We start from the raw sequence: 20510 nt of genomic DNA, 5'->3' as shown, positions 1-20510 counted from the left end.
GACAACGCTTCTCCTTGAGGCAGCCTTAGGGACAACTGCAAAAAAAAAAAAAAAATGATGCGTTATTATATATTTGAGATTGCCGATGAATTGAGATGGTCAATTAGTCGTGCAAACAATAAGGTTCTCGATTAAGACGGTTCAGTGATGTAGTGCGTGATGCACTGTTCCATTAGAATGCTAACGAGGAAAATAAATTCGCGAGAGTAGCTACTGCGGTGCAGTGTAGGGGGGAGCCGCTTTAATTTATGCCTACAAGGTCAAGAGCGGAGCGCACGCACTCTCGGTGCGGAACGCGCCCCCTACGAAAGGAAACAAAAACGCCGTCCGATCCGAGAAGCGGGAGCGAAAAGCCTTCCACCATACTTCCTCTCTCCAGAATCTCTTGTCGCCGTGGGCGGCGGCCATATTGCTGGATGTTGGCCTTGTTTTTTGCTGCTCTCCGGCCGCGGCGTCTGGCCGCTAACCAGCACAAACTTAAGAAAGCGTAATCAGTGGAGTAGCCATCGCCGTCGAAAAGCACCGCTGCTCGGGGCTTCCGAAGTGTGACCGTGCTCTGCGTCGCCCAATATCTCGTGTCCGTTGCGCCGGGAAGACTGTCCGTCACCGGAGCCGGCGGCTACTCGGCACCCAACGAAGAATCGGTGCCCCCCAGGCGCCCAGACAATCGAGTGAAAGTGGTGCTTGTGCGACACAGAATATAGGATTTGTGCTAGCGAGTGCACCACAGACTCCGTCGTGGACCCACGATTCTGACCTGGGATAATCGAGGTCGGCTAAGCCTAAATGTGTTGACTTTTGATCTGGATGCCGGCGGCGAGCAGATGGAGGTAAGCGGCCACTTTCCTGACTCGGGGGTCACCGTCGCTGTAATGATGCCCAGCGCCGCGCTAGCCGCGCTCTCGTTGCATTCAAATCGTTGCGTTTGTCGACCTCTCGTGAGACTGCGGCAACCCTAGCTATCGGCGCAACGGAATTGTATTTTTGCTTTTTCTTTTCGTGCGGTCGAAATATTGGAGTGCGAAGAGAACTTAGGTTTTAGCTCTCTTTTCTGCTCTCCGCTTTCGCTTAAAACAGCTGAGCGCTGCGCTCCTCTTAAAAAAAAAAAAAAAAACTGCAGTGTATGCGCGTAGGTATGCAACGCGCCTTTGATAAAAAAAAAAAAAAAGCGGCGAAAGCTCGTGATAGACGAAACAATAGTCGGATCGCCATGTTTGTCTTTACTTGTTTTTTGTGCATGTTTGCTTTTCATGTTCGCACGTCTCGCCGGTCCTGAGGAGGCGGCGCTAGGAGTGGGGGAGGGGCGCTGGAGGGGGAATTAGTAGTCATTGCAATTGGCGACGAGGACTTCGATCGAAAAAGACTGCGATCGAAGACTGCGGCGGCGCTGCCGCTTTGGAAACCTACATAAGAGTTCTGTGTTTCCGTCACAGGCGGATAGCTCGCGGTCACGTCCGTGGGCCTGATTGTCATTCGTAGCGTGTCGTTCCTTGTGGTTGCAGTGTTTCTCGCCGCCTGCGGCATTTACGAATCTAATTCGCGCCGAGAAAGCGGTTACTAATACGAAACATGGCAGAATTGACGATTTTACAGTGATATTGGGCGCTTCGTTTATGTTCATTACGAGGTGGGCGCGAGATTTTTTTTCACGAAGATGAGAGCAATGAGAGATCATTGCGCGAGGAAATGGGTAGGTGCCGCCATCTACTAGTGCGTGGTACGGCGCCTCCGCCGTTTTTCTGATAGCGATAGGCTTGTTGAATGTGTATGTATTTGACGACGGCGGGAGGTGTGTGGGGGGAGAGGGAACGAACTCGCCGGCTCCATTGGCATGGCTTGGGACATGTCTGCACTTGCGAGGAGGAAAGCAACCCAGGCTGCCGAAGCGCTGGTGCCTTCTTCCTCGCGTCGCTTATTCCCTTTCCTTCTCATTTCTTTTTTTGTCGTGTACTGGCGCGCTCTCCCTTCTCGGCATCTCTTTGTTCGGTGCGATCCATGTGTTCTAAACCAAGCAGCTGTCGGGAGTTGTACGTCTGCATTGAGTGCATGCGCTAAGAGGTTCCAGGCCATTGTTTTAAGAGTCAACGTTACGTGTCTTTGGCGAGTCGCGCCAATCGCAGTGCTGTTCAAGCAAGCAGTCGATACGATCACGCCGTGCCGTATCTCTAAGAAGAGGGATGAAAAGATAGCGGACCAAATCTTAATCAGTTGAAGAGATTAATAAGTTTTTTGTATCGTGAACGCCGGCACGTGCGCATCGTAGCACCTCTCTGGCGGTAACGTGTGTTACGCCTAAGGACCACCGCGAAGGAAAGAAATAAAAAAAAAGGATTGCGCAATAAAAACAAAACAAAAATGTTCTCCCGCGGCGGCGTTGTCCATCGCCGTCGTCGCAAGGCAGCTAGGTAGCAAAGAGAAAGAAGGGGCGGCAGACGAAAACCCGAGACGGTAATTAACGAAAAGTTCGCCATTTTGAAAGCGACACGGCGCGTTGGGGCGCGATTGAGGTTCCAATTTGTTATTTTTTCGGCACATCTACGCCTTTCTTTTTAAAGTTACTCTCGCGAGTGCATCGTGATGAAAAGTGTGAGCGATCCGCAGAAGCGAGTGAGCCAGCCCGTTCCGGAGAGTCCGGCCGACGGAGCGCCATCCAAGTAAGCTGATGGCTGCGATGCCTTTAATTGAAAGGTCGGCTCGTCAGCTAATTGTTTTGTCGAGCGTATTCTGCCGATTTGTGCGTCGTTTTCCATCCGCGTCGTGTGCTGCGAGGTCACTTTGAACGGTTCGTCTACTTTTTGACATCGCTCGAATGTTTTTGGCGCGTTGGGGCCGTCCGTGCGGCCGTTTTCTACGCGAAGTGCTGGGGCGCTGATACAAATGACCGGTCGGGTCAGCGACCCACGGCGGCTTGCCGTCCGCACAGGCTTACGTTGTTGTCAAGATTAACATATTTAGCGCAACATTTCCGATATGCTCCTAACATCGGGCGCTGACGGGTTCCAGTGGCATCGCGTGTCTTTTACCAAGCGTTGTTTTATATTAAAGCACCGTATTAAGAACAGGCCCGGTTTCACGTCAGCACTGCGCCGGTTTCCGATTCCTCCTCGCAACGAAGCTTTCGCACCGAAATATGCGTGTGTGTCGGCACCCAACGACAATGAGTCATAAGCCGCAGTTGTATTCACAGTGAAAAGCTCGTGGTGACAACGACTGCGGTAAATGTTTCAGGGTCACATGGCCATTTATAAGCCACTTTCGATTCCTCACTGTCAGCTTTGAAGACACCTTTTACGAATCGAGTGTTTGCGCTCCATTCGGCGCAGACTTGATTTCCATGCACGCACATTGGTTGTGAAGTAAGCACGACGGGAGAAAGAAACAAACGTCTGGAAAAGTGCGTGTCGTGAAGGAATCCAGTGTCATCCCTTCCGCCGACCGCATTATTTGTCCGCCCTTTTATTTCTAGGACGCGCGACGCTGGTAGCGCGCGCGGCAGCGGATTGTGCGAAGCTGTGCGGTCGTCGTGTTTTTGTCTCTCGGGCCGTCGCATCCACCGGCGACGTTTGCCCAACACGCTTGGGCGTAGTGCGTGACCTACAATTCGCGTAGGCCGCCGATTCGTTGCAGTTTCAGCGCGGCGCGGACACGGCCGCTTTTGCTGCTTGAGCGAGTACGGCTCGCACTGATGGTTGCACTTCCGCCGAGGCGAGTTGCTAACGCGCGCGATCGTTTTTGCAAACCGCATCACGAACCGAGATCAGCCTTCACTCGCTACAGCGGGATCCATGCGGTCGACAGTAGTAAACATGCCGCCTCTAATCTGTTGGCATGCCAGCGGGCTCTTTGTGCGAGGTCCCAGCACGGGGTGTAACGTATGCGCACAGCTGTCGTTTTGCGTCACCGCATTGCTGCCACGGGTTCTAGGTAGATGAGTGATGATGATGATGACATTCCGACGGCGGTCGCGGGAAGTTATGCAAGTGCAGCTTTCGTGTCATTGCGATTCGACCCCTTACTTTGTATATGTATGCACACTATCCTCGTGACCATCCGCTGGTTTTTGTTCCTCGCCACTGTGCTTCCAGGCTACTTTGGTTTCTAACGAGTTCTAAACGACTGTATTCACCACCCTTCCTGAGCTACCTTTATATACCAAAGCTCCATGAACGGAGACTCGTGTTTGGATCTGCCTCTCAGTACACTCTGGCAAAGGTGTCCAAACTCTCTCAGCAGTACTTCTTTTTCTCTTGCGTGCCACACATAGGCCATTTCCTTGGGTGAACAATTTATAGCTTTGTGTCCCAAGCAAGGCTTGCCAACCTCAAAAAGAAGTGTGTACATGGCTCCTTTAACCTCCATAAAACTGTCACCTTTGTTCCCTGTTTCTTGGTTTTCAATAGCGCAATTTTTTATCTACTATACTCGTAACTGACACCAACATGTTCTAGCGAGTAGAATATGAGCACAACCACACTGCTGAGCACACAGTGTGTCAATCTAGTCACTTGCCACTTAAACCATGCAGAGTGTCTGTACTGTACTGCTGTGCAGTTCATAATGGTTTGAATTCTGTGCATGTAATGTACAGTGCAAAATTGTAAAAAGTGCGTGCATGCATCTTGCTCTTCGTGCAGCTATTGCTCAATACTTAGTTAACAGCACTTGTCGTTGGTTTGGTGCTGTTCAGTTCAGTTAATCTGATCTGCTCCAAGTTGCCGTATTCCATACAGCCAGTAACTGTGTAAGTGCTAGCCAGAGCCCTTAGACAGGGGCCCAGTTCATTTCCTCATCTGCTTATCTTATCCTTATCTACCAAGCCCCTTTTGTGTGACTTGGCATCAAGCACGATGCGTTGCATTAGCTCTAGGCATTCTACCCACTGGCGTTAAGCCGATCAACCTCTGCACTTTAGTCAGTCGTAACCACAGTGGGAGTTACAGGAAACCTTAGCAAATTCAGAAACAAAAGATTCTTCATTGATCCGTTGTCTTAGGCTGACGTTGGATTGGCAGTGCACAATGAATGAAGCTGTCTCTAAAACGCAAAGCCAACTTTCGTTTCAACTGGCTGAAAAGAGCCATAGCTTTTGCTGCATTTTACTCTGGCGCCCTGCATGATGAGACAAACTATAACGAATGTGATGATCTTAAATATTGTCGAATATATTCGCCCCATTGCTTGGAATGCCCTCTCTTCTGCAGCAGAATTAAGTAAAAATAATGAACACAGCCTACCATTCATTGTTACTCTGTTTTACTGGTGCCCTCTCACTATTTATTCTTGCATGCCTGTAAAATGCAAACAAAATGGTTTGCATGAATTGATAGCTGAGCAGATTACTACAGGTGCAGGACCTGCATATCATGTGATTGCAGGAAATGCCTTCCTCATCCTGCTTGTACAAAAAAAAAAGTGATGATGTATTGACCGAAGAAGGGAAATAGAAAGTCTAATTTGCATATGTTTAGCTTTATTGTGCACTTGCATAAATACATGTCGCACCTCTGAATCATGTAGTCTGTGCTTGAAGTCTTGCCTTTGTAGTAAGCCACCATTTCAGTTCTATAGAAGCTGTATTGTAAAAGCAAGCTCTCACCTAGTTCATGCGACGGTGAGAATGCTGTTCAGACTTTCTGTACTCGATAACATTTCAGCCTTTGTCAAGTGTTCGTCTCATTTTGCATATGTAATGGCCCCCCTCCTTTTTTAGTTGCTCACCAGACTTTGCAAGGTAGGCTTCTTTGACAGTTGTCGTGAAACAACAGGTGGTTGGGAATTATTGTCTTGGAAGTCTGGCTGACAAGGTGACTTGCGCAGCTGTTCTGATACATTAGTGCTATAATAGGTGTTTTAAAGACGATAGTCTTTCTTGGGGAACTTAAACGCAGAAAATTTTGGTCTGTCTGTCTGTCTGTGTCTTTCTTTCTGTTTGTCTGTCTGTCACCCGATTCAGCCACCCGGCCAAAGTTGAACCACTTTCTGAATGCCCAGGCATCTTGAACTGGTACGGCCGTTCATACTTGTGAACATTGTTGATAAAAAAGCAAATATTACACATATCTGAGGCGTAACATCACTACATAAGTATTAGGTGGTGTGTTCCTTTACTAGAAAATACATAGATAAGTAATTTTGACAACCCTAATGTTTCTTAGGCTGCGCTGAAAATGCTAGTGTTTCTTAGGCTGCGCTGAAAATGCGACGCTATGAGCCAGATGCGGGGCGGTTCAACATAAAGGAGTAGGACTCGTGTAGTACGGCCGGCACAAGACTATTGTCTTTCGACGACATTTGCAGTGAAGCACGCAGATACGCGGCCAATTTTTGTTTTACCATACTGCTAACTGCTCATGGCTCTTAATATATTTTTTGAAACATTTCTCTTAGTTTTAGTTGCACAAATAAATGCCCATAGACAACTACAGATCGAATCCCCTTATTATGTTGTACGACTTCATTTAGCCGTAAGCATTTAGTTGTCATTGGAATGGGGTGGATTCAGAACTGAATATGTGCCCACGGCTTCACATAAAGTTTAAATTTGGTCATGTTTTTTTTTAGTTATAAGAGATTTAAGGATGGTACACGGAACTTTAATATACCAGAACATGGCTCAGTAATGTTGCCAGAAAGCGAATGGTATAGATTGTTTAGGTGAGCAATTTGATCACAAAGTTATTTCTTAGAACAGCAATTTAGACTTCTGACTTAATCTTAGTGTTTGTAAACAATACTTTTCAAGCACCCTCTTTTCATGCAAAGCACATCTCTTTTCATGCAAATTGTCATGGGATTGACAAGAAAAGTAGCCTAGGCAAACTTCACGCACAAGTCACATGACATTGAAACCCAATTTTTGTGAGAGTTGCTTATACTCTAAAAGCATTTCAACCCAATGGGCACTTTTCTGTCACAAAACAATAACCGTTATCTGACTTGCATGGATTCCCTCTCTTATGACGGCATATGATGTGGTATACAGTTATACAATGTTGGTGTTAATCTATAAACTTTTTCTAGGGTGTTCTTTTTAACCATGACGCTATGTATGTTGTTGCAAAGCACTGCCAGAGACAAAGCTGAGGATAGGACTGAAGGTGATGCTTTTATTCACTCAGGCCTTTTCTACAATGTGAATGCCTTTAAGTGCGTTGCAAATGCCCTGTGAATACGTCTAAAGCCTCTTTTTTTCTTGTAACAAAGTGAAAAACATTTTGTTGTGTGCATGTGTTTTAGTTTGCACTGTGCAGTTTTCTAATGTGGTTGATGTCGCCTTTCATAGAGGAAACAGCACAAAGCTGGGAACAGCACGCCACAAAACTTAGTTTAGTAAAACTCGGATATCCTTTATATTGATCGTTAGCCCTGTATTACTTGAATCTATTGGAATACTTCCTGTAGTTGAGTAAATTTCACTGCGTATGAGTTTAACATGCATTACCTAATAAAAGCATTATGAAACAGTAACAGCGCGATATTCTACATGGGGACACAAAAGAAGAAACACAGACAAGCGTTGCGTTACTTCTCTTGTGTGTCCCCGTGTAGGATATCGTGCTTTTACTATTTCATAATGCAAAACCAACTAGCCCAAAGCTTCACTTTACTAATAAAAGCGTCTGCGCTCGATGTTGTTGCAGGGTGGCGGCATGGCAGCAGCTCTTCACTGCTAGAAAAAGTGACTGCTGGCAGTAGGCTAGAATCATGGAGACCAACCCTTTTTTTCGAGGGATCCTCGGCCAGGCTCTTCCACGACCTCTTCTCAGGCCACCTCCTGAGCCAAGGTAGGCGGTGTTTCTGTCTTATTTGATGCTTTTTTGTTCTTAATAGAAAGTTTTGTGGGTCGCCTTGTTTGCGTTCCCTTCAGATCTGTAACATATATTGGGCACTGATGTGTGTGCTATGAGCTAATTCCCCATACTCTGTCCCTCAGACTAAGCAAGCAAGACTGAAGTTGTGACATGGCACACATGGCAAAGGCACACTTGAATTTCGAGTACAATTGTGCTTTTGATCGATTGACATTAGCTTCTGTATCAACCTGCACTATCGGATTATTGTGGAACAGTAGTGAAGATGTAGGCTAGAGTGTAATTTGTTTTCGTTTAGGGTATGTCTTGTTGTCCTCGCTCTGCAATAAAGAATCAGTATTGCATGCGTATTCCCGCCCTCTAATTTTTGGAACGCAGGTGTTTGAAAAGACAAGGGCAAAAAAATACTTTGTCCGTTTGTTGTTTGTCATGATATCGAAGGACGCGATGTGGTGGTGGAGGAGCAGCACAATCTGCACTAACTTTGATGGTGTGGTTTCACAGAAAGGAAGCCACATTGGCTTCCACACTGCTAATCTTTTGCTGCTCGAAGTATTTCAGTTAATAGCGGATGCATAATATGCATCTGTCTGAAATCTGACAACCCTGTTGCTATACCTGCATGTTGCTTTCTAATACACTCAAGGGAAAGCTGCAGTAGTAGTGCAGCATACAAGAGGACTTGTGAAAAGAGTCACACATTCTCATATGTTTTCGCTCAAGCTGAAAAAGTGGAAACAGAAACGTCCAATTTACAGCAACAAAATGGGACAAAATAAATCAGTGAATGTTCAATTTGGCTTATGTCTTTCCTCTTACCTTTCTCCTTTGGGGAAATGCAAAGCAATCGCATGTGGTAGCTGCACCAATTCAGTGTCTTTTCTTAGAAACTGAAAGCGCTATCAAACACTGCCAGAATACTGACTCTTCCTGAAGCTCAACCACATAGCCTTCGTTTCATTGACATGTAAAATTCTCCACAAGTATAGCCGTTGGAGCATATGGACACTGTGGAAGAGCTTGTGGCATGGGTTCGCGGAGTAGACTAGTTATTAGAAGTTAGCATTTCTTTATTTGAAAAACGTGCTTAGCTTAACACCTTTGCCCCTCACCAAATATGCACCCAAGTTTGTCTTTTTCACAAATTTTTCTATAACTACCAGAAACTTGAATTGTTAAAATACCAACGTTACACTTATTTATGTACCCATAATAACCCACTAGTTGCCATGGTGTTTTTGCCTCCTCATGTAATGTCTTAGCCATGGGACTTTTGAGGTATCCATGATAGTAATAATGATAATAATAATAATAGGTTCATTTTTTATATATTATTAGTATACCAGCCATGAAGTGTCTCAACGTATTGTTGTACCTTGGAGTTAGGACTCCTGCCTTCTTTCCATAATTTAGAAATGCTAGCGACCAAACTAGGGTTAAGCAGCACTTAGCAGTTACTCTTGATCCCTTGTGATGAACTGCTACTTATCTTATGACCCTTTGTGTTGCTTGTTGCATGTGTGCCTTATTCCCATGGGTCGGCAAAAAAATTGGAGCTCACTGACTCACTCAAGAACTATATTTCGTTCTGAGGGCTCACGCGGACTCAGACTCACTAAAACTTTTCTTGACTGGACTCACTCGGACTCAAACTCACTAGCACAATACTCAGTCAGACTTACTCAAACTCAGAATCACGGCTTGACCTGAGTCTGAGTGAGCCTGAGTGTCAATGCTCTTTAATGCCAATATGTCACATAATTGGTGCTCTACGATACACCATTTGATCTTGTACCGTCTTATACGAGTTATCAGTGGTTTCAATCCAGGGAGGAAATTTTTATGAAATACGTAACTCACACGAGATATTTATATCATGAACTTCCTGAAGAAGAGTTTGCAGGGGGAAGTCATGGCAACCCTCCCTCCTCCAACTCATGTCTCTGATCAATAAATATTGAGATAGCGCATGAACACTAGTGCATTGAGATAGTATATGTGAATAGACTTGAGTATAAACTTAACCCTGTATAAGGCTGGTAGTAATGCTGAACATGAGTAGATAGTACCATAGGTTGGCAATAGCAAGTGGAGCTCACTCAGACTCACTCAAGAAATATATTTTGTGCTTAGGGCTCACTCGAACTCAGACTCGTGAATATTTTCCTCAACTGGACTCACTCTGACTCGACTCACTAAAATTTTCCTCAGCCGGACTCACTCGGGCTCAAACTCGCCAAACTATTACTCACCTGGACTCACTCAGACTCAAACTCACGGCCCGATCTGAGTCTGAGTGAGTCGACTCATGAGTGAGTTTGCTGACCTATGCTTATTCCTGAAGCATTTGCCCCTTGCAATTGTTAGCAAATGCTGTTTGGATAATTTACATACACAGTCTAAGCACTGGTAATGCCCACCGAGTGTTGTATGTTCCTTATTGGAGAAATAGTACGGATCTTTTGAAACTTTTTCACCTAGTGGTTTGTCATTTTATTTAGACCAAAGGGTTACCCTGATCACATGTGCCCTTGCTGTGCAGGAGACGCCATGAACGACCTGAGCCTTCCACCATTGCCTTGGATTCGATGGAAGTTGAGGATCTTTCTATCAAGTGAGTGCGTGGTGCATGCTGTGGTACCACTTCTGCTTGTGAATTTTGTGCAAACATTGTGCGATTGTCTTTATCAAAACACACAGTGGTTTACGGGGGGAAATGGGTGGGTGGTGGAGGGAGGCTTACCGCATCAGTCGTAATGTCATTGCCTTGTGACGAAAACAGTGTTTATAGGATATTATAGACCTTATGCAAAATTGCTGCCATCTGGCGGCCGCCGTGCGCGTTTCCGCCATGTTCAAGGCTAAGCGCCTCCGCATGTGCACACACGGAGCGTGCGTATCAACGTGTGGCGGCTGAGAGGAGCGGCAATGCCACCATATTTTATTGTGCCGTGTTGCTCAGATTGAGAAAATTGCGTTGCTGAAAAAAAAGGTTTGCAGAAAACTAACCTTCATGTTATTAGATTTCCTCACGGCCGACGAGAATCAGCAGATCGTTTCGTTGCTCCGGCTACTGCTTATGACTAACGCCGTGTTTACGCTCGCCGTTCTTAATATATGCGGTATGTGACAGCATCGGCACTCATCAGAGAACACTCTTTCATGTCATGCCGGAACGAGACAGTTTTCGCGCCGTGTGCTTACAGGCACAGACAAACCCGCTTCGTGTACGAGCTTCAAAGCTGCATCGTGGCTAATCGCGCATGCCTGCGCTGCTGTTGACATTACCTTGTTTATTGCATTGCGATAACAATTACATGTTAGACAGGTAGCTCGTGCGCGTCATTGATTTTTCAGCGAACGGACCGATTGTGCTGCAGCGTGTTCTTTGTAGTTTATTTTCGATTGTGGAGTTTAACAAGGTAGTGTTTGGTGGGATGCTTTGCTTCACTATGCGTATTTTTCAAGCATTTGATGTGGTATCACTGCCCGATTCAGACGGGTGGCCCGGATATCCTGGCCGCCCCCCACCCCTTAGTACTTTTTTTTTTTGTTTAATTTATACACCCAGAAGAACACATCAGTTGCTCCCAAAAGCTGATCACCCTTTGGAAAAGTCCTGTATCCACCCCTGTGTGCTAAGAAATTTTGACAGGTGCTTCAAGTGCGTGGCACTTTTCTTACGAAACTAAAAAAATACTATTCCGGGAAATGTGCTGAATTCTACCGTGGGTGCGCTACCGCTGGTGGTTTCGCAGGCGTTCAGTCGGCGACACAAAGCTGCCTTGCCGCTACGGGTTGACATTGTAAGGCACCAGTAGGCCCCGAAAGCGACGATGTGCACGTGATTTTGGCGTATCGTGTTGTATAGGAACACATGTCTGAATGATATTCAATAAAACACCAGCTGCATCGACATCTACTGCTTGGAGACACACTTTTCATGTTCACTTTTTACGTGCGTGAGATGCTCAAATATCTTACATTTTAATCGTGCAGTAATTTTATACATAGCATACGTCGGTGACTAAAGCTGCGAAATAATTTTTATTTAAAAAATAAAAAGGAGGACCACGCCTTTAATTTAATATTAGATGCACAATACATCATCTTGACATAGACTGTCCCTTACGAAATACGTTTTAAATTGGGTCTACAGAACTTTCTTTCCGTCATCGCTGTGCCTAGCCGTGTCGCGCGTTAACGCTTCTTCTCATCCATCCTATACTACACGCATGGTATTCAGATAGCTAACAACGCTTTATTCGCTACATTGAAAACAGACAGACCAAATTTGTAACCTAGCGCGAAGTTTCATTCTGGACGACGGCAGGCCTACATGTGACTCGCGGTGTCAAACTTTTATTTTCTTCTCGCTTTGAGGCAGTTCTTTACACGTAATGACCGTCAATGTAATAACTAGGAAATACCGGTAACGTGTACAGGCCTTTACACACTCGTCGGATGTTTTTATGCCCCGATTTCCCACTATCAAAGCAGATACAAGCAAGAAGTTATAGCAGCGACAGCAATACGATTCGGCCACAAGCCTCCAACATGGCGCCGAATGGGTAGCTTCGTGAAACCTCCGACAGATGGCAGCAATTTTGCATAAGGTCTATAGCTTTTTTTCCAGGTGTGTCAATAAATGTTAATATGAGGCACTGTGTTGTGCACTCAGGAAAGAGCCTGTGCCAGCAGTGGCTCCCGTACCGGCAGCACCATTGCCGGAAGTGGTGCGCAGCTCAGGAGGGCGGCGCAAGGCAGGCTTAGGTCCCCAGCGGCTCGGTCCCGAAGACGTCATTGTGCTCTCGGACGAGGAGAATGGTCGCCTCAACGGGCACCGACTCGTCAACGGGGCCACTGGTAGCAGTGGCTGGCAGATGCAGCCTCCGCCACAACCGCCCCAGACACCACTTTCCCAGCAGGAGCTGGCTGCACGCAGAGCACTGGTGCGAAGCCTGCGCCAGGAGTTGCGCAATGAGGAGATGAAGTTGGTGCTGCTCAAAAAGGTTGGTGTGCTTCTGTGTGCTCCACTTTTAATAGTCTTCTTTTTCTTGTACCTGCACATTTGCAGTCAATAGCAGCAGAAATGTGCTGCTACTGATTGCAGCATAAATCTTGCAGCATTTTGATTACACAGCAAAAGTAGCGTGGTAGTAAACTAGCTTGTATAGAAATAGAAATGCACTGTGTGAACAGCAGTGTGCCGTGATCCGCAGGTAACGCATGAACACTGTGTCTGTTGTGAAATTCCATGTAAACGGCCGGTATCATCATCCTTCAGCAACAACAGTTGACCAGCTAAAAACAGACAAGTGGCTCTCGGTTTGCAGAATTTCCCAATTCCTGCACACTTATTACGAACTGCGCTTGTGAAAATAAATGAAAAGTACTCGGTACACACGGCCACTGTGGATCCTTGAATCGCACAAATTTCGAAGTGTGTGTTGTGATGATGAGTCTTCTAGCACTAATGCGGCAGGCAGTGGCCTCATTAATTTGAAAATGCAGTCGAATGTTTCTTCTCTAAATCGTTGAAATATGTGTTAATGGAGCTAAAATGGAATCAAGTTGGGTTCATTCCGATAGATCGCAGTACCTAAAATGCCCTTCGTGAAACCCCCGTTTCCATGGAAGCCGCTTCGAGTATACCTACACTAAGATCTCTACATCGACCTGAAAGCAGGTTGTTACATCAACAGTTCCTATCACGGAATTGAGTTAGAACTTCAAGTTGAAGCCAGGCTGTGGGTTGTCACTTCAGGCAGAATTGTGGCAGCTGTACATATGGCATATTTGCATAGACCTTCATTTCATTTAGCTGGATAATATGTGTAACGTACGAGTGACTTTCACCTTTCTTGACTGACCTTGCCTAGACGGAGGAGTGGTGCCACCAACCCTGCCACCGTCTATTACCTGAACTTTCGTAACAGATGTGTTACCTTTGGCAATGCCACTAGTAGAAGCTCAGATATCTTGATTTGTGCAGAATAAATGCATAGGGAGCTTTCTTCAGGAATTTGTATATAGATTAATTCATTAAACATTTTCCATTAAGGGGCCTGTAAACTTAACTGCGCATGTTTGAATTCCTACACAGCAGCAAAAAAAAAGTGCTCAGAAAGCATGGTCACAGCACAGTAGGTTCCACCCTGCCGTTAGTCTGACTGCATTTGTTTATGCCTCAGGTGCGTCAGAGTCAACTGCTGCAAAGGCAAGAGCCAGCACGGCCTGCAGCCCCAGCTGCGCCACCCAGCATGCCATCAGCCCGAGCGTCAACAGTGGTCCCAACTGCGGCACCTCCCCTGGCGCCCCCACCTCGAAGTGCCCCAACTGTGGTGGCCAATCCAGGCCATAGCCTCGGCGCGTCGGGCAAGATGGCACTGAGCAATCACCACCACCATCATCACCACCACCACCATCACCACCACCACCACCAGCAACAGCAGCAGCACCACCATCAGCAGCCGCCACAGACACATCAGGGGTCCAATAGCCGAGCCACTCCCGACCTGGTGGGCGTCAATGCCAGGGTGAGTACAGGTAGCAACATGAGCCCCCAACTTGCAAAGGCAGCTTAGTCAGGCTATCTTGTCAGCCTTGAGCCAGTACTTTAGTGTGCCAGTCTTGTTTGCAGCCATGGCAGATCTCAAAAGTTTGTTTCACCGCAATACAAAATTTCCATGCACTGAGCCATACCAAGACTTGGAAAAGAGCCACTATGAGGGGACAAGATTATATACACAAGCACCTGTTGTGCCCTCTCAGTAAAACATCACTGATAGGTCCCCATATTAATTGTACTACTACAGTCGACGACCGATAATTCGGACTCCACGGGGAACGTAAATAAGTCCGAATTATCGAATGTCCGAAAAAACGAATGCGTCAGAAAAAAAAAAACTTTTATTGACACTTCAGGGTCCCGGTGGGTTGTCAATGCGTTGCTGCCTGCACTTCCGCTTACGTGCAACCAAGTCCGCCTGTATCTCCACCAGCGTGATGTGATCGCTGTACGATGACGAGCTGGTTTCGTTCGTGAAGGCAATGCGTCTGTGCGGCGCACTTAGCGGTCACACAAAGAGGCAACATGAATGGCGGCGCGGCACGTTTGGGTTCTTGCCTACGCACTACGCATGCAACTGCCCCAGGCCACATGCATTATCGAGCAGTTGACTGAAGGTGCTTATCGTAAGGCTTGTCAGCGATTGAGCCGTACTGGCGCGTTTGCCACCTGCCGCCATCACGCCTACGTGCATTTCCACTGCTTATCCGCAAAGACATTGCTGCACGGCGCCGTGATAGCGGCCCCTTTGAATTTCTGGTCCGCTTCACCCCATAACACTTCGGCATCGCGACAAAGCTGACTTTCGGACTTTGCTACTGTCGTAAACAGGTCGACTCGCGAAAGCGCTGGTTCGAACCTACGAGATGATAGATGCGGCAGAGGTGGGGGCTTCAATTATTGCCTTTCGGACCTGCAATTTGGGCAGAAAGTCCGAAAAATTGGACGCCGAAAAGTTCTAGCGTCCGAAATTTCTGACGTTCTTGACCATTGACGTCTATGGGGCTGGTGACGGTGCCGCAAAAGTGTCCGAATTTTCGAGCATGTCCGGAAAATCGGGTGTCCGAAAAATCGGCATTGACTGTATCTGCCGCGTTTCGTTGTCGTCGGCGCGGCCTTCGGCGCTGGGTGTGAGGGCACTGTTGGCGCCATTTAACTCAGATCTTTTGATACAGCAGAGTGTAAAATAAAGCAAGTCTCAAGATAAAAATGAACGCGCGTGCAGAACGCTTTACCGCATACGCATTCGACAAAATGGCGGCGATAGCAGCGCAGCACGGGGATACAGGAACCGGAATGTAGGATGTTCGCGATGTCGATACGATTTCCCACAGTGGACCAATGCCTCCAAGATCGGCGTTTCCAATCACAAATCTCTGAGGCGTAAAGTAGCGATCGAAATAAAGCCTCATAGATCACCAATTATCTTTCGTTTTGATCTCTGAGGCCATACTTTGTATGGTACGGGTGCCGGAGGAGACAATGGCTGGCGATTCGGCATGCGCGACAGTTTCGGACAGGGTCCAGATTATCGAATGTAGATCTCGCAGCTGTCCGAAATATCGGTCGTCTTTACACATTACTTCTATGGGATCATCTGTGGTGCTGCGCAACTGTCTGAATTACCGAGCATGTCCGAATTATCAGTGTCCGATTTATCGGTCGGCGACTGTACTAATGATTAATATCTAGTTGCGACGAACCTCCGACACAGTCTCCATAAAGCCTGATGTATTTGTTGACTGCACTGCAGTGGCTTGTTGCACGCTGTGCTTGCCGGTTAGTGTGTTCTGCAGTCACTTTTATTCCCAAAAGGGGAAGTAAAACAGCATGCATTAGTTTTTTTGGGTTGCTCGATTTTTCGGACGATCTTGCAGGTCCCTACAGAGTTCAAAAAATCAGATTCCAGCTGTACACGGGGGTGACAGAAAGTTGTCCTTGAGTACTGCGAACTTGAAGTCAGAAGGGCAGTAGTGGGCAAGTAATCATAGAGGTGGGCAGTCAGCCTAAGTGGTGGGCGGCAAAACCACTGCTGCCCACTGTGATGAAAACCCTGTTTACAATGTAGCAGAATGTGTATCAAAAAGGGAAGGGAGACCTGGTTGAAGGCAGCTGAAGATTTGGGGGAGTGGTGAGACCAGGAAAATTGCAGTCATGTGTGATGGTTCTCGTTGATGTAATACTGAGGCAGCTTTTGATTTCTGAGAAAGACTATCACTCCTGCAGTGGACTTCACCAGGGGCTGCTGTTTGCAGTGATGAAGGGAAATTTCTCTTTTAATGTTTTTTTTTTTTTTTTTTTTTTTTTTTTTTTTTTTTTTTTTTCAGCTTCGCAACCAAGGCCCATCCCCAAGCAGTGCACTCCAGGGGAGCCTGAGCTCTGGAACTGCGTTGCGGGCTGGTAGTAACAGTGCAGGTAGTCTTGGACAGCTGCAGCAGAATGTGCTCAGATTGCCCGCTAATGCAGCCAGCACTGTGGGCATCAACAACATGGCTGCTTCGCTGTCCCGAACATTGTCCCATGGCTCACAGCACTTCAGTGGCAACCACGCAGCTCCAGGAGCTCACCAGGTTGCCAGCACAGCCAACCAGCCACCACAGCCTCAGGTACATCAGGCACTACCTTGTGAACATTTCGAGGAAGTGTAGATGATGCTGCCTTGAAGCACATGATTCAGATATACTGCTTGGTGCAGCAGGAAATTGTGCAGGGTTGTCCCCTCTCAAGGGGGGACGCGGGGATTAAGTTGCGAAAAATGGAAAGAAAATCGATTTTCGGAAAATCTCATTTTCAGTTTCTGTAGCCCTTTTTCTATCTAATTCCAAAATATCTTTGCTGAAAACCACGTAAAATGCTATTAAAAATTGTTGCGCCCGCGGAGGTGGCGAAAATTATCGCGGAAATTGCAAAAAAAAATGCATTTTTCAAAAAATTATAGCTCCGCAATGGCGCGACCAAGCACCACCATCTACGGCTCGTCTCAAAGAGCATTTCTCCGTCTTCAAATTCGCCGCCTCAGCTGGCTCCTCCATTTCAAAAAGGTTAACAGCGCAAGAACGATTAGGAAGGGACGAGACAACAAAGGTAAAGAGCGCTGACTTCCAACTAGTCTTTATTTCGATAAGAAGTGCATATATACATGGCAAGGGAGAGGGTGCTAGACAAGAAAAGAAAAGAAAGTCTAGCGCCCTCTCCCTTGCCATGTATATATGCACTTCTTATCGAAATAAAGACTAGTTGGAAGTCAGCGCTCTTTACCTTTGTTGTCTCGTCCCTTCCTAATCGTTCTTGCGCTGTTAACCTTTTTGAAATGAATCCACACCAACTTGCCCAAGCGTCAACCCGTGGCTCCTCCATTTAAGCGTCCCTTTAAAGTGGCCTCGCACGACATGGCGGCGGCGAACTTGCGAATGGCAGCATGGTGTGCTTGTACCGCAGTCAAGCAGATAGCTGCAGATGACTGTGATAAGGTTGTCGGCGACAAGTCATAATAAAACTTTCATCGCTGGCCACCACCTCTCCTTCGCTCTTTTCCGATGCTTATCCGTGAAGGCATTGCCGCAATCTTGCGCAAGTCATAATCATTGATCGTCCGGTCTCTGCCATTACTGAAAAGATGAAAGATGGTTTACGGTGCATTGTGGAGTCAACGAGTTGAAGGGCGCAGTGAACTTTTGTGAAACAAAAATTTATCGCAGTTATCGCTTCTTGCGTTCCAAGGCATTGTTAGGTTCATCGTAGGCAGTCATAGCTGCAGAGAATGCTGTCTGCAAAGGTCGCTGTGCGAAAACTGACCACGAGGCTTCATGATACCTCACTCTTTTCCTCACTGCCATTCTGCCACCGAAAAAGCACCTGGAAAATGGGTGACCTCGCTCGCAGCGTCCGAAATCTGCGTATTTTTACTGCGACAGTGTCTGAAGTGTTCGTTGTAAAAGTAGGAGGCTTTGAAAAATCTTCCCGATATGTGGATGCAGTTTGAATGGGTGGCGTAGGAAAATCATAAATGCAATGAAATATGGTCGTTGTAACTGATAGATGGTAATATCTGGGATCATTATAAGTGGTTTCGACAGTATGTGCACCCCAGAAAGAATAAAAAGTAAGGAAGCAGCAATAGGCAGGCATTGCAGTCTGCTTAGCCACAGGTTATAGGAAGGGCAAACATTGTTCTCTGTTACAAAAGCGCCTTGGAGCAATTTTTTTCTAGGCATAGCATTTCGTTAAAAACACTTCGCAATCACTCCAGTGTGCTTTCAGTTTTTGAGAAAGAGACGTTCCAGGATTCATCTAATATTATGGACTACTGCAGATGGAAAGAGAATTCATCCATGGGCTTGGAAGAAGAAGTAATTAAAATTTTTACTTGCAGGGAACACCACCAGGCCTGTCGTCTGCAGCTGACAACCAGAGCCCTGCACAACGCCAGGCTGCAGCCAAGTTGGCTTTGCGTAAGCAGCTAGAAAAGACGTTGCTCCAGATTCCACCGCCTAAGCCACCTCCACCAGAGATGCACTTCGTGCCCAATGCCAGCAGCCCCGAATTCGTGTACTTGCTTGGACTGGAGACTGTTGTGAGCTTCCTGACGGACGGGGAGGCAAGCTCACGCGCTGCACCCCCCGAGCCATTTGCGTGCAGTCAGTGCGGTCTGGACTTCACGCCCGTGTGGAAGTGGCAGGACACTCGACGTGCCGGTCGGCCATCAGTCATCTGCGAGGCCTGCGTCACCTCGAACCTGAAGAAGGCGCTCAAGGCAGAGCACACACACCGTCTCAAGACCGCCTTCGTCAAGGCCCTTCAACAGGAGCAGGAGATCGAGCAGCGCCTCGCCAGCGGCGCGGCACCGTCGCCTCCCCCATCATCGACACCTCCACCTGCCGCACACTCGCCGCGGCTGGGAACGGCAGCGGGCAGCGGCGGCTTCCTGCCCAAGCTGAGTGCTCAGCAGCTGCTCCAGGCCCAGCAGCTGCAGCAGCTAGCATCACTGCCTGGGGCATCTCAGCACCAGGCTGCAGGTGGTACACCTCAGCCGGCCCATGTGCTGCCCTTTGGACCCCTTCTCGCTGCGTACTCGTACCAGATGCTGAGTGCCGCCGGTGCGGCAGGTGCGGCAGGAAAGCTGCCTCCCGCGGCAGACCTCCATAGGCAGTACCTGCTAGACATGATCCCACCACGATCGATGGCTCAGGGCTCGCTCAATTGGAAGACGTGATGACACAACCTTTCCAGCTTATGAGTGATGTTGCCCATTTTCTTCTGGAGGCACCTCTGGAGCACATCAGCGACAGTCTCTCTTTCCCTAAGGTACTGGCTATATTAGTGGGTGGGTTGAGGTGGTGTGGCTGCGGTGATCGAGAGGTGCATCGGCTGTAGAGCTGCGGTTGTGCCCAGTCTGTAGTCCTGTCTGCCCCGATGGTGGCCCACAGTGCTGACTTGTTTCGAATAGGACAACTCGGGCGAGACAGCCCCCCCGTGTGGTGGAGATGATGCTTTTCACACACATTCTCCGTAAAGACTGTGGCAAGAGGGACTTCTTGCATATTTGTCAGTGCAAACGTGCACGTGTTAAGGACATTATTGCCTGGTTTCTTATTGTCCGTAAAGGCAGTATTTAAGCTCTCTAAGTTCTTTTCTTCCCCTTCTCTGCCGACCTTTTCTCTCTCTTCACATTTCTTTCCCATATGTGTGCGAGTATATATATGTGTGTGTGCGTATGCGTGCATGTGAGCACGCGTGTGCATTGAAGTCTTCATGTCCGCACTTGCAGTGATGGGATACTACAGTGCTGCGGGTGCCGCTTTGTTTTTGTTGTCACCACGCAAAATACCCGGAGTTGGGGCTGTGGAAACCAGTTAGCCTGGGACTAAGGATTTTGTAAACGGAGATTCTGGATAACAGCTTCAATAAAGGGTGATCCAGTGGAGGGAAACCCTCCAAAACCTTTGTGTTGCATTCCTTCTTAATTGGGTCAGTGTGACTCTGCCAGTTAGGGCTAAGTGATATTAAAAGTGCTGTACTTTGAACAACCTTCATGACTGCTATATATAGAGAAAAGTTGTACCAAAGCATTTGCATTCGCTTGGCATTTTAAAGAGAAGACCAAGGCTTTTGTATCCACATTTTAAAAT

The 20510-nt window shown here is 47.2% G+C and overlaps 1 protein-coding gene across 3 annotated transcripts; it reads left to right on the top strand.

The window, feature by feature from the left end:
* Positions 1 to 298: 298 nt before the first annotated feature.
* On the top strand, positions 299 to 20321 carry LOC119388097 (transcriptional repressor p66-beta). Of its 3 annotated transcripts, none has more exons than XM_037655727.2 (7): positions 299 to 830; positions 7641 to 7784; positions 10354 to 10425; positions 12493 to 12823; positions 14006 to 14350; positions 16710 to 16988; positions 18755 to 20321. In XM_037655727.2, the coding sequence occupies exons 2-7, from the start codon at positions 7705 to 7707 to the stop codon at positions 19592 to 19594; spliced, it is 1947 nt and encodes a 648-aa protein (XP_037511655.1). In that variant the 5' UTR covers positions 299 to 830; positions 7641 to 7704; the 3' UTR covers positions 19595 to 20321. The 3 variants fall into 3 exon arrangements, with proteins under 3 accessions (XP_037511655.1, XP_037511656.1, XP_049269777.1); XM_037655728.2 differs by lacking the exon at positions 299 to 830 and adding an exon at positions 2457 to 2654; XM_049413820.1 differs by lacking the exon at positions 299 to 830 and adding an exon at positions 2760 to 2782.
* Positions 20322 to 20510: the final 189 nt, after the last annotated feature.

The sequence above is a fragment of the Rhipicephalus sanguineus genome, chromosome 3 (assembly GCF_013339695.2).
Source record: "Rhipicephalus sanguineus isolate Rsan-2018 chromosome 3, BIME_Rsan_1.4, whole genome shotgun sequence".
Lineage (NCBI taxonomy): Eukaryota > Metazoa > Arthropoda > Arachnida > Ixodida > Ixodidae > Rhipicephalus > Rhipicephalus sanguineus.
Note: the sequence above shows the minus strand (reverse complement) of the source record. Positions and strands in the feature narration are given on the sequence as shown.

Bases quoted from the DNA above. Each gene is read 5' to 3' on its own strand.
- LOC119388097 (XM_037655727.2), top strand. From the start codon at position 7,705: ATGGAGACCAACCCTTTTTTTCGAGGGATCCTCGGCCAGGCTCTTCCA. The intron at 7,785-10,353 runs GTAGGCGGTGTT...CTTGCTGTGCAG, and splicing joins AGGCCACCTCCTGAGCCAAG to GAGACGCCATGAACGACCTG. The intron at 16,989-18,754 runs GTACATCAGGCA...TTTTACTTGCAG, and splicing joins ACCAGCCACCACAGCCTCAG to GGAACACCACCAGGCCTGTC.